At 45.2% G+C, this 12,712-nt stretch overlaps 1 protein-coding gene across 1 annotated transcript in view; it reads right to left on the bottom strand.

The window, feature by feature from the left end:
- LOC137435415 (prostacyclin receptor) overlaps nt 1–12,037 on the bottom strand; it is a 39,745-nt gene extending 27,708 nt beyond the window's left edge. The window contains exon 1 of the mRNA XM_068129192.2: nt 11,587–12,037. Coding sequence (XP_067985293.1) covers nt 11,587–11,593 — 7 coding nt within the window. The 5' untranslated portion in view covers nt 11,594–12,037. The remainder of the gene's footprint in view (nt 1–11,586) is intronic.
- Nucleotides 12,038–12,712: the final 675 nt, after the last annotated feature.

Here is a 12,712-nt window from a genome sequence, read left to right as displayed (position 1 = left end):
CCCCGCTCACACCACCGACCATCCATCATCAAAGTGCCATCACTGGTGCAGCCGGTAGCGGGCAGACCTGTCAAGAGATGGAACTTCCGGAAGGCTAACTGGCAGTCGTTTGCTGCAGAGACGGAAAGAAGAACAGCCGGGCTCCCGAACCCAGAAGCTGCTGATGTGGACACCGCATACGCAGCCTTTTGTAAGGTTCTCCTAGGTGCAGCAAAGAAAAACATCCCGCGTGGCTTTAACAAGAACTACATCCCGGGTTGGGACGAGGAGTGCAGCCATCTCCTGTGCGACCATCAGCAGGCTAGCTCCAGGGAAGAAGTGGACGTGACTGCAACAGCACTACTCCAGAAGCTGGACACCACCCGTAGGACCAGATGGACTGAAATACATCTGATGGACATAGTTGAGTCGATTGATTTTACCGACTCTAGTCGCAAGGCGTGGCAGACCATCAACCAGCTGACAGGCAGAAATACAATGCCATTCAGGTGCCCGGTGACAGCAGACGCCATTGCGTCCCAGCTCCTGAAGAACGGTCGCTTCCCGGATGCAGACAAAAACTTTGCCCGCCTGACGTTGCGTGAGGTGTCTTCTCTCTCCAGGGCGGCCAGCGCCGATGCCAATCTCTCTGGAGACTTCACAGCAGCCGAACTCAGTGCGGCCATGAGCAAACTCAAGCCGGGTAAGGCACCAGGCCATGATAACATCCATCCGGAGTTAGTCATCCTCCAGAGCACAACAACATCTGGTTGGCTGTGTTAGTTCTTCTCGTCGTGCCTCCGGAGGTCCAAGCTCCCGAAGACTTGGCGCCATGCTTCTGTCATAGCCCTGCCGAAGCCGAACAAACCTGCGGAAGATCCCAAGTCCTACAGACCGATCTCGTTGCTCTGCTTCCCATTTAAGATTCTGGAGAGGATGATCCACAGCCGCATCGACCCAGTGGTGGACCCACAGCTCCCGCGGGAACAAGCCGGTTTCTGTCGTGGCAGGTCAACAGTGGACCAGGTAACATTACTCACACAAGATATCGAAGACAGCTTCCAGGACAATGAGAAAGCTGGCGTAGTTTTCCTGGACCTGACAGCTGCATACGACACCGTTTGGCACCGTGGACTCCACCTGAAGTTGCTGAGGACAATCCCGGACCGGCATATGGTGAACTTCATCATGGAGATGCTGTCGAACCGCAGCTTCGTCCTATAGACCAGTGATGGCCAGCGCAGCAGGCTCAGAAGACTGAGGAATGGTGTCCCGCAGGGTTCTGTTCTCTCGCCGATGCTGTTTAACATCTACATCTACGACCTGCCGGATACAACATCCAGAAAGTACGGTTACGCGGACGACCTGGCCATCATGCTGCGATGACCAACATGGAAGGCGATGGAAAATGGTATCAACCAAGACATGGGCACCTTGGTAGCCTACCTCCGGAGGTGGCGTTTGCAGCTCAGCATTGGTAAGACAGTGTCAGCGGCATACCATCTTAACAACAGAGAAGCAAAAAGGGAACTGGACGTGTTCGTTGACAACAAATGCCTGGAGTTCCAGCAAGCCCCAAAGTACCTCGGTGTACGCCTAGATCGGATACTGTCCTTCAAGCAACACCGAGAAGAAGTTAAGGCCAAGGTGACATCAAGGGTCTCGCTTATCCGACGTCTCACTGGTACGACCTGGGGAGCCTCCGCCAAGACCCTACGAATATCCACGCAAGCCCTGGTCTTCTCTGCAGCCGAATACTGCGCCCCAGCCTGGAGCAGAAGCCCACACATGAGAAAGGTTGATGTTGCCATTAACAACGCCCTCCGCATTGTAGCTGGTTGCTTGAAGCCCACCCCGGCATTCCACCTGCCAGTCCTAGCGGGAATCGCCCCGGCCGGCCTCCGACGGGAGGCTGCTACCCTCGCCCTGGCAAGGAATGCCCAGAAACACGACTGGCACATCCTGCACAACACCACAAAGATAGTGGCACCTCCAAGCAGACTCAAGTCCCGCCATCCCTACAATAAGGCGGCACAAGAGATGCTCAGTTCTATCCCTGAGGACCTGTCTAGAAGTGCATGGCTGGTGGCATCTTGGAAGCAGGTGTGGGAAACGGCTGGGCCCACCCACATCCACCACTACATCTGGGACCCAGGAGGTGGCGTCGTAGGAGAAGACCTACCACACCTGCAATGGACCTTGCTGAACCGTCTACGTACGGGGGTCGGCCGCTTCAAATCATCGCTGAAGATGTGGGGCCTGGCAGACAGCGCCGCGTGCGAGTGCGGCGAGCCTGGGCAGACTGCCGAACACATAATTACCACCTGCCCCCTATACAGACCACCTTCAGAAGCCGGCCTCTCCGACGTAGGACCAGAGCCGAGGGCATGGCTGCACGACACTGAGCTGGCCATCTGATGATACACGAAAGAAGAAGCCGAGAGATGTTCACATTCGTTTTTGAGCTGTCGAGCCTGCATTTGAATCTCGATCCTGCTATAAACTGACACCTGCTTTTTCGCTTGCAAGATGAGGCATCAATGTGCACGCTGCACCTTGGATGGATATTAAACTGGGCATCCCTTCTGCCAACATCATTTGGTGAAAGTTTAAAATCCCGTGATGTCCTTCATGAAGAGGAGGCAAGCTATTTCTAGCACCCTGAACAAATTTAAAATTTCTGTCCTAACCTACTAGGAGCATTGCATCAGTGTCACAGTTGTGCAACTCCCTCTCCAACTCCCTCCCCCCCCACCAAATGATGCTACCTTCAGCCATGTGCTTCATTTCAAAGAGGAACCTCTGCATATGAGCACAACTTGCTCCAGCCTTCTCTTAGATCAGTGGTTTAACCAACCTTCTCTTAACCTTTTTAAGTGCCCGTACCCCTTGAGTTTTCATAATATTTTCCCGTATCCCCTGTCAAAAATGACTTAAAACTGCAATAATCTATCTATATATAAAAGAAAGTTTTTGTTTGTTTGTCTGCACGTGCTAATCTCCTGAACGGTGAAAGATAGGAGGAAACCTCCGAAACAAAAAATGTCGGGACGGGCCCCGGGGAGGTTATAGGCTAGGTGGCGAGGCCGGTCGAGGCCGCTTCGGCCGGGCTGGACCATTTTCGCAATTAAAAGCTGAGCTGAATTATGGAGGTCAATCTTATACGGCCACGAGTAAAAGCTGAATTATAGTAGTAAATTCATTCAAAAAGAACCCGGGCAACGCCGGGTGCTTTCGGCTAGTAGGTTATTAAAGTTTCTTTATTTTCACATTAAAAAAAACAAATTTATGGAAACAATAATCATAATGCAGTGTTTGCTGAATAGTCCAAGCCATTTAGCATTTGACGGGGAAAAAACTGCAACACTACCGATCTCATTAGTATTGATTACCCTCAAGGTACCTTTATAACATACTAAAAGTATAAAGGTCAAAAAATATGGGGTGACTCTCAAATAATGCAATCAAGTTTTCTCCATTTAGCCCCATGTTAAAAGACGTACATATGCCGCATGCTATGATTATTGTCGCTCTCTGAACTTCTATTGCTTATTTTATACACTGGACCTAATCACTAGCACGATATAATAAATAAAGGATATCATACTGTACAATATTGTATATATAAGTGAAGTTTTTACTGTTTTAGTGTCTTATTTAACCACACCCCGTTTTACAAAGACTGCTCACTCCACAGCAAGCGACGGTACATCATTATTTGTTTGTGAACCATATATATCTTAGTTTTTAATCCCATCAATGACATGTATTTAGTATGTTTAGGTCTATTGGCAATAACATACAGTAATAGTATATTCAACTTTTCTATATTTGCAGGTAATCCAACCCTGAAGAATGGCGGCCAATTCGTGTGTGTTCTGCAATGAATCCACCAACAACGATAATCCAGTAGTGACACTTCGTGAAAAGGGAAGTCGGACTATTAATGTTGTTAGTGACCAGCGCAGTGACCCAATACAGACTGTTCCAGGTCAACCTTGATGTACTGTGGAAGACGTCACTGCTGTTCAAGATACCAAGACCTGCATGGTCTGGGATGATGCAACTCTTACATCGTGGTGTCCAGCATTCAAAATCGTCTGTCCTGTTTCTCCCAATGATTGATTTGAGCTCGAGCGACTACATGCATCTACTCCACTCTCAACTACATTGCGCAACATGCTAAACAACATGATGTACCTACCATCATCACCTTTGATCAGCCACTATGGTGGAAGGCATTGTCGATCATTCTCTCGGAGCCAGATGGAAGCCCCATGCGACGTATTGTGGTAAGGCTAGGTGCCTTTCATATGGAAATGAGCTTCCTTGGCAGCATAGGGCACCTCATGGGTGGTTCTGGGTTGAAGGAGCTGCTAGAACTCATACGCACCAAATGCAGTGGATCACATCCTAACAGGAAAAGCAATTTCCAGGGCTGTACGGGCACACATCCTCCTGGATGCTGTCCTGAATGCACTCCTCCTGTCTGATCCTCTTGGAGGAACACAATACAGAACTGCAGAAGACTTGCCAGTTCGGGATGAAGATGCAATGAGTGGCTTGGCCGATGATGATGTGATTCATCCAGATGTGAGTAAAGCAAGGACCCTGTATGATGCGTTGATGAAAGGCACACGATCTTCCAACGATGTAGCAAGTGATCCAATCCTTGACAAGATCAGCAAAGTCTTTCAAACACAGACAGAATCATTGACCAAAGACGGAACAGCGAAACTGTGGTTACAGTATATGGATATGGTGAAGATCTTAAGAAAATTCATCAAAGCCGAGCGTATGGGAAACTGGTCCCTGCACCTCGAAGCTGTATCTGATATGTTACCATATGTAGCAGCCTCAGGTCATTCACTCTATGCTAAGTCTGCCAGGATTTACCTGCAAATAATGCACAGCTTAAACAGGACTATCCAGATGTGCACCGTAAGTTTACTCAGGGCTTCCATGTCGCCCGAAGAAGTAGTAGAGCTTGGGCTGGAATTTCCTCAGACCTGATGATTGAGCAAGTACTCATGAGAAGTATGAAGACCAGCGGGGGGTTAACAAGAGGAAGAGGAATGACAGAGCAAAAACGGTTAACGTGGCTTTTGTCCATGCCGGCTTGTTCGGAGACGAACAGATCGATGCAAGAGCTCACTGGAGTGAAGTACAGCACAGGTGAACAGAACAAAGATGGGCAAAACCAGGCAGCATCGCGACATGCAAGATACAAGTACACTACAGGTCGCTCTAGTTGACAGAAATCCTTTCAAGTGTCATCCATCCCTCAGGAACATAATGACTGGTGTCAACACTGGCAGTAAGGTTGATGTCGACAATGCCAAGCTCATTGGAGACAAGATCATGCACTCCATGACAAATCAGTCAGTTGTCCACTACACGTTCAAGCGCAAAGACCAAGCCACCACATTTCTGAAGGCCAGATCATCTGTGCGAGTTGGTAAAGACCAGGTACAGATAGACCCAGAACTGCTATTCCAGCGTCTCATCATCATCATCTCAAAATCTGCTGAAGATAAGGAAGAGATGTTTCGCTTTGAGTTATGCCCTCATCCACCTGCGCTGTTTGATGAAAGGCTGATGCTACGTGAAGCCCAGAAGTCCGTACTCGGAGATGCTATCTGGTCTAAACTTGAACCAGGTACCATAGAGTCAATCAGCGAAATCCAGTATGTCTTGGATGGTGGAAGTCTGCTGCACCGTATACCATGGCCACGTGGTTCACCAACATATCGAGAGATCTGCATGCTCCACTGTGACTATGTTACAAGAAAGTACGGAAAGGCCATCGTAATATTTGATGGATATCTTGGTCAATCAACCAAGCACATGACCCACCAGAGGCGAGCAGCAGGTAGAGGTGGACCAGAAGTGACTTTCACTGATGACATGAAGTTGACCATGAAGAAAGACATCTTCCTGGGAAACCTCAACAACAAACAGAACTTCATCAACATGTTGAGCAGATACCTCCGGCTTTCTGGATGCCAGACCCATCATTCCCAGGAAGATGCTGACCTGCTAATCGTCCAGACCGCAGTCAGTTCGGCGAACATGAGGAACACAGCCCTTATAGGAGAAGACACAGATCTGATCGTCCTACTCTGCTTCTACGCAAACCTAGAAGCACACGACTTGTTTATGTATAGTCAGGCAAAATCCACTACAAAACCAAACCACATCTGGAATGTGAAGTCCATGAAACGTCAGCTAGGTGCAGCTGTGTGTGAAAGCATCCTATTCATACACGCAGTATTGGGATGTGACACGACGTCTCGACTGTACGGCCTTGGCAAAGGAGCGTCACTGAAGAAATTCATGATGAGCACACTCTTCCAAACTCAATCCCAACAGTTCTTGGCTGAGGATGCATCACCAGATGTGGTCGAGGCTGCAGGAGAGATAGCACTCGTGTGTCTCTACAAGGGTAAACCTGATGAAAGTTTGGATTCCCTCAGGTACAAGCGGTTTTGTGAACAGGTCGCAGTCAAGACTTCGAAGATACTCCCACAGACCTTACCGCCCACATCTGCTGCAGCGAGATATCACAGCAGACGGGTGTATCTGCAAATACAGCAGTGGAAAGGAAACAACAGCCTACAACCAGTGGATTGGGGCTGGAGAATGAGCGACGGCAATCTTGTTCCTGTTATGACCGACCTCCCTCCAGCACCTCAGGATTTGTTGAATGTTATCCGGTGCAACTGTTCGACCGATTGTGGTTCCGCACGGTGTACATGCCGCAAGAACTACTTGGAGTGTTCTCCTGCTTGTGGTCAGTGCCGTGGATCTGGCTGCACCAACTCCGTCCTGGACAGTTTCAGCGACGACGATGACGAGGAAAATGATGATTAGGTCGTGGACTGTTGTTATAGATTGTTACATGCACCTGAATTAGTTAATTGTGGACATTTTTTTTACTTTTAAGCGACTCCTTGACTTCCGACAGTATTTTATGAGTCAGTATTATTAGTTTCTCTATATGTGATTTTATTATGAGTTTGTGATTTTAATCAACAAAATGTGCCATAATTCTGAAACAGTCATGAGTCATGACAAGTGATTCATGTATTTGCATATCAGTGATCAGTATTTAGCTATTGGGAATTTTGTTTACGTGCTTATTTTTTTGTTCCGTACGGGCCGTACTGGGGCTGTAACATGCTGTAATTCCTGATATTAAAAGTATAATTATATACCATGTGCTCGGAATGTATCGCAAAATGTGAACAAATCGTACCGCAAAAGGATGAAAAGGGGGGTCCATGTACCAGTGATTTTGACAGACACCCCATATTTTTAGAGCTTTAGACTTTTGATATGTTATCTGGTATATATTACTGCATACAATTTCGCACTGATATGTAGTGTTGCAGTTTTTTCATATCTGGCCCCATATTTGGGCTAAATGGCTTGGACTAGAAGTCACTTTGTTGAAGTGGATTACAGAACAATAATAACTTTTGTAGAAAAACAAACTACACAGTACACACACACATTTCTAGTGGCTCTTTTGTTGTTGTTTTTTTATCAATGTTATGCTGAAACGAGGTTCTTTCTTTGAAATTGCCACACGCATGTCGTCACTTGCATCCAAACGGTTCCTGGCCTTTGCTTTGATGTGTAGGAATGTTGAAAAAGCTGTCTCCTACAAATAGTTGGTCGCAAATGGCATGAGGATCTCCAGAGCTCTCTTTGCTAACTGTGGGAACGTTTTGAGTTATGCACACCAGAAGGTGTTTGGCTGCATTGATTCAAACTCCATTCAAATTATTATTTAAAAAACCCAAATCCTTGTAATTTTTAAACAGAAACATTTTAACTCTTGTAATTTTAAATAAAAACATTTTAACCCTTCTTTTTTTCTTTAAATACTGTTATACCCTTGTTCTTTAATTGAAGTAAATTTTGGGGCGGTGTGTCTCGTACCCCCAGCTTGGAGGTTTCATACCCACAGGGGGTACAGGTACCCCTGGTTAAGAACCTACGTCTTCGATGAAACATTCTCCCAGGAGCATTCATTGGAAGACTCTCTGTTACACTCTCAAAACAATTGGAATGCTCCCCAGTATAAAGGGAGAAAGAAAATAATATTGTTCCAAATTCAGGAGTTGCAGTTTTAGAACAACTTTTAACACATTCACACTTTCTCATGTTATGGCATCGAGGAATTATCCTGTAATTGAGTCTGACAATATGGTGTGCAGAGGTAACACACTGATGCACGTACCTTTGAGCTTCTAAAGTCTGAGTTCGATCCCAAACTTGACTATACAGTACTACAGTAGTTCCAGGGAATTTAAAGCTATTTGGCAATAGACTTTGCACATAGGTTCTAGTTTCGTTTTCCTCAGGCCATTTCCGTACGAGACATGTGCAGATGAGTGTAAACCGGCTATAGAAAGGGTCCCTCAAGCTTTTGTCCAACACAATCAAACCATCAAGGCCAAGTTGTGAGTCCGTCGATTCTTTCTCTTTCTCAACCTTCCGGTGTGGAGGGGTAATACTATTTGAAAACAATATTATAATATTAGCAATATTTTTGTTATTCCGTATAGAGCCTATGACTGCTGGTTGCACCACTGCTGGGAACCTGGCTGTGTTGCTGATGCAGTGCCCCCCGTTTCCAGTAAACCGGTACTCATTTTGTAGATTTTGGAAGGAAGACAGGCTCAGTAAACCCACCTGGTGTTATTTAATGGAACGACAGGGGCTCAAACTGAAGACCCTAAGATCTTAAGGCAGCCAGCTTAACTGTTAAGCCAACACAAGCTTATAGCAATAATAATAGGTTCAAAGAGCACTGTGTTTAACATCCCAGTAGGTTAACATCGAGCAAACCTTCCCTCACAATGTCCCAAAATTTATTGCGTTTCGACACAAATCTTTAACTACGACTTTATTGCCCCGATTATTGTCACCTTATTGTAGAGTCGGCAGGGCAATGTTTATGGCCCACATCTCACGCGCCAGCTGATTAGGCCTGTTGCTCCACTATGGAGATGGCAGGAATTTAGAACTTGTTCAGGGAGCCGGCGATAATTTGTCTCCTCTTTCTTAACCCTTGGATGCAGTGATTGGACCTCGGAGGCCCATAAGGTTTTTTTTTTGTTGCAAAAACTATGTTGTACAATTGTTTTTTTGGAAAGAGCCTCATTTTCACTGACTTTCATGTTGTTACACAAAATTCAGTGACAAATAAATAAAAATTTCATTCAGGCTCGTGGGAAAATCTTCATTCTTCACTTATAACCCAAACAAATGCAGGCCTGGGGCCTTCGAGGCCCCACATAAATGTTGTTGTACTACTGTTAGATCATTATTTTATTGATATGAGCCTCATTATGAATGAATGAATGAATGTTCGTTTTAAGGCCATTTTCCCCGCCAGAGCGGGGGTTAGCCTTGCGGGCCCCATGACAATCATGGTTCCCTGTTTGAGGCAATGTTTTCATGGCCGGATGCCCTTCCTGACGCCAACCCTTGGTCACGCTCTTACGATGTGCAGGGATACGGTGTACCTATTCTAAATCGGGGTACTCACCATGATCATTCATCCCAGCAAGCTGGTACTCAATTTGCCGACCTTGGAAGGATGACTGGCTGAGTCAACCCCCCTGGCGTTAATTCAGCGATCGACCGGGATTTGAACCCAGGATCCTAGGATCCCAAGCCGGCACCCTAACCGCTAAGCCAACACCAGGCTATATGAGCCTCATTATATGCTCCTATAACTTGGTTGCAAATAAGTCAGTGACAAAAATATGAAAATTTTCATTCAGGTTCGTGGGGAAAGCTTCATTCATAACACTAATGCAGTCCTAGGGCATTAGAGGTGCCTCATAATTTTTCTTGTTTTATATCCACGTTATATACATTTTTTGCTTAGCATCGACACATTGAAAAATAATATGAAAGAAAAAAAAAATCTTTTAAAAATAAAATATATAAAAACTGTACACGAATACATTTGTGGGGCCTCCGAGGCCCAATGGCTGCATTGGTGTAGGATTTTTGACAGTTGTGGTCATACATTCAAAATAAAAGGATCAGTGAATGATGTTTTTTGAGCAAATACTCCTCCATGAGCCTCAACCTTTTAGAGAAAAAAAAGTTGAAAAACCAAGAACAAAATTTTTTTTTTCAAAACAAATAGAAAATGATTCATTACTTGTATGTGATTCTTCCAAATAATAGCATCAACGATTCACATTTTCTGAGCAAATACACAACTATGAGCATCGGCTTGGATTGAAAAAGGATATGAAAGAAAAAAAAAAAACTATAAAAAATAAATAATAAAAATAACATTACACGAATACATCCCTTGGGCCTCCGAGGCCCAATGGCTGCGGTTATGTAGGATTTTTTACGCCTGCATCTAAGGGTTAAAGACACCATGGGATCGTTAATGTCCACTAGTGCTAGCAGATCTGAGGGATGGAACACCTTGTGAGACAACACCCTGCTGACCGCTAAACTCCAATCAGACAGTTTATAGTCGAGTCAGGGATCGAATCTAAGCCAAAGAGCTCAAAGGTAAATGTGTTATACCTGCAACGTCCTGTCGGACTCTTGTTTAGCACAAATACTGAACGATACTTCTTATGCAGATAACTTGTTATTTTTAAATTGCACACAAATTTTTTTTAACTACTCAGTCGAGGGAGTTATCAATAATTATTGGTGACACATATGCATTAATCAGGGAAAATGTTGTTACCTGCACCACCGAAGGTGGACCAAGGTTATGTTTTTCACCCCTATAGCTGTCTATGTGTCTGTCTGTCTGCGAGCACAGGATACCTCAATAAGTTGTCGACGGATTTGGAAGAAATTTGGTGGACAGGTTGTGTGTGTGTATGACAAAGTCGAATAGATTCGATTTTGTTGAAGATTCGAATCCGGATCCAGATACAAGAATATTTTTTGATTTTTCAGTATTGAGAGATGGGGCCCAAAACGATATAGCAAGATATCTCAAAAAGTTGTGGACGGATTCAGAAGAAATTTGGAGGACAGGTTGGGTGTGTGACAAGGTCGAGTTGATTATATTTTGGTGAAGATTTGAATCCGGATAATATAATATCTTTTTTTTCAGTGTTAAGAGATTGGGCCCAAAAACGATATATAGCACGATATCTCAAAAAGTTGTGGACGGATTCAGATGAAACCTGGTGGATGATTTGGTTAGATGACAAGAACAAGCCGATTAGATCTTGGTTCAGGTCAGAATCTAGATCTGGTCTATCAGCGGGATACAAAACGTAAACTGTTCAAGAGGTATGCGCTCTACCTTTCTAGTTTTCTAATGCGTTATGTGAATACTGTATATAGTAAACAGAAAGCGTGGGTTAAAGCTAAAGCCTGCGCTGTTTTTCGCACAAATCATCGGCTTCGCGCAGCTGTTCCTTTTAATAATCCACAACAACACTGTTCCCTAATTCCCAATCTCACGTTTAACTTTTGTTTCATCTTCGCCGAACTCGTAGGCCTACTGTGCGCATGGAATAAACGATATTGTTGCTTCACTTTAAACGCATTAAACACCTGGTGAGTGGTGCAGGGTTAAAATATAAAATGCCTTACCAATCATGGATGCTTTCCTGATGATTCGTAATGTTCACCAGACAGCTTGGAGATGATAAAGCTCAATGTCGTCTTTGATGCATGCGGATCCGATGCACGGGTTTGATTCGCCAGTTGACGGTGGTGGAGCTGCCGCTGCAACGTTGGTTGGTTCATGGAGGCGACGAGGGTCGTTTACAATACTCTCGCATCTCGCTTAGTTGTGCTTCTCTAAAAAGTAAAAGCAGTTAAAGCACCACACTTGGCACGTGGGAAAAGCCCGCCGTTTGGGATCGACGTCACTATACAATTAGCCAATCAGAAAGCAACGGCGTTCAGGGAAACGCCCCCTCTTTTTAACAACTTCAGATAACAGATTGATTGAGTTTCAGCTCTCTCAACAATTAACCAATCAGCATGTCGAGGATTGCTGTGCCTGGGACACGTACGAATGAAATTTCGAGGAATGAATAAACCCTTGGACTTAGAGGAATGAATAAACCGGTACGGTATCGATATCGCTCTTCAAAGCGATTCGGGACATGCGAGGACAAATTGCATGTGGCTGCCAAAAGTTGCTGATGAAATGTTATGTTTAATTCTCAGGAGCAAGGGGACTCGCAGCTCGTTGCCATAAATGGTGGGATTTTGAACAAGGACGCCATTAAATGGGATGGAAAAAAATGTATTTGAATTGTGCTGTTTATTTACACAGCGTGCTGGCGTGAAGATAGCTCACAGGTGCCGTGGGCTCACCTTGAAGGTGAAACGATTTGAGCATCGTGATTCGGCAAAGAATACGCACGACGTGGTTTGCCATTGCCTTTCCCACTGAGCATCGCTCCTGCAAAGCCACCCAGGTGACGTACGCCTTCTTCTAGAAACCCTCACCTGATGTTGACCGTTATTATGTTTTTCTTCCTTTCCCCCACTTGTACAACCACCACCACCAACCTTTGGTAGTTTGTGAACCTGCTGGCCTTTGTCGTTCAGCTCATCCATGAACTAAACCCTTTTGTATAAAAGAGAGAGAGTAAATTAAGCCAATCTTTTTTTGCATTTGGCCAGGGTATCGGCGCACAATGGCCTATTCTTTTCGCAAGGTACCATGGGACATTTCATCAGTCGTGTAGAACGGTCAGCCGGC

This window comes from Myxine glutinosa, chromosome 1 (assembly GCF_964187855.1).
Source record: "Myxine glutinosa chromosome 1, kmMyxGlut1.1, whole genome shotgun sequence".
Taxonomy (NCBI): Eukaryota; Metazoa; Chordata; class Myxini; order Myxiniformes; family Myxinidae; genus Myxine; species Myxine glutinosa.
The sequence above is the reverse complement of the archived record's forward strand: the minus strand, read 5'-3'. Positions and strand labels throughout refer to the sequence as shown.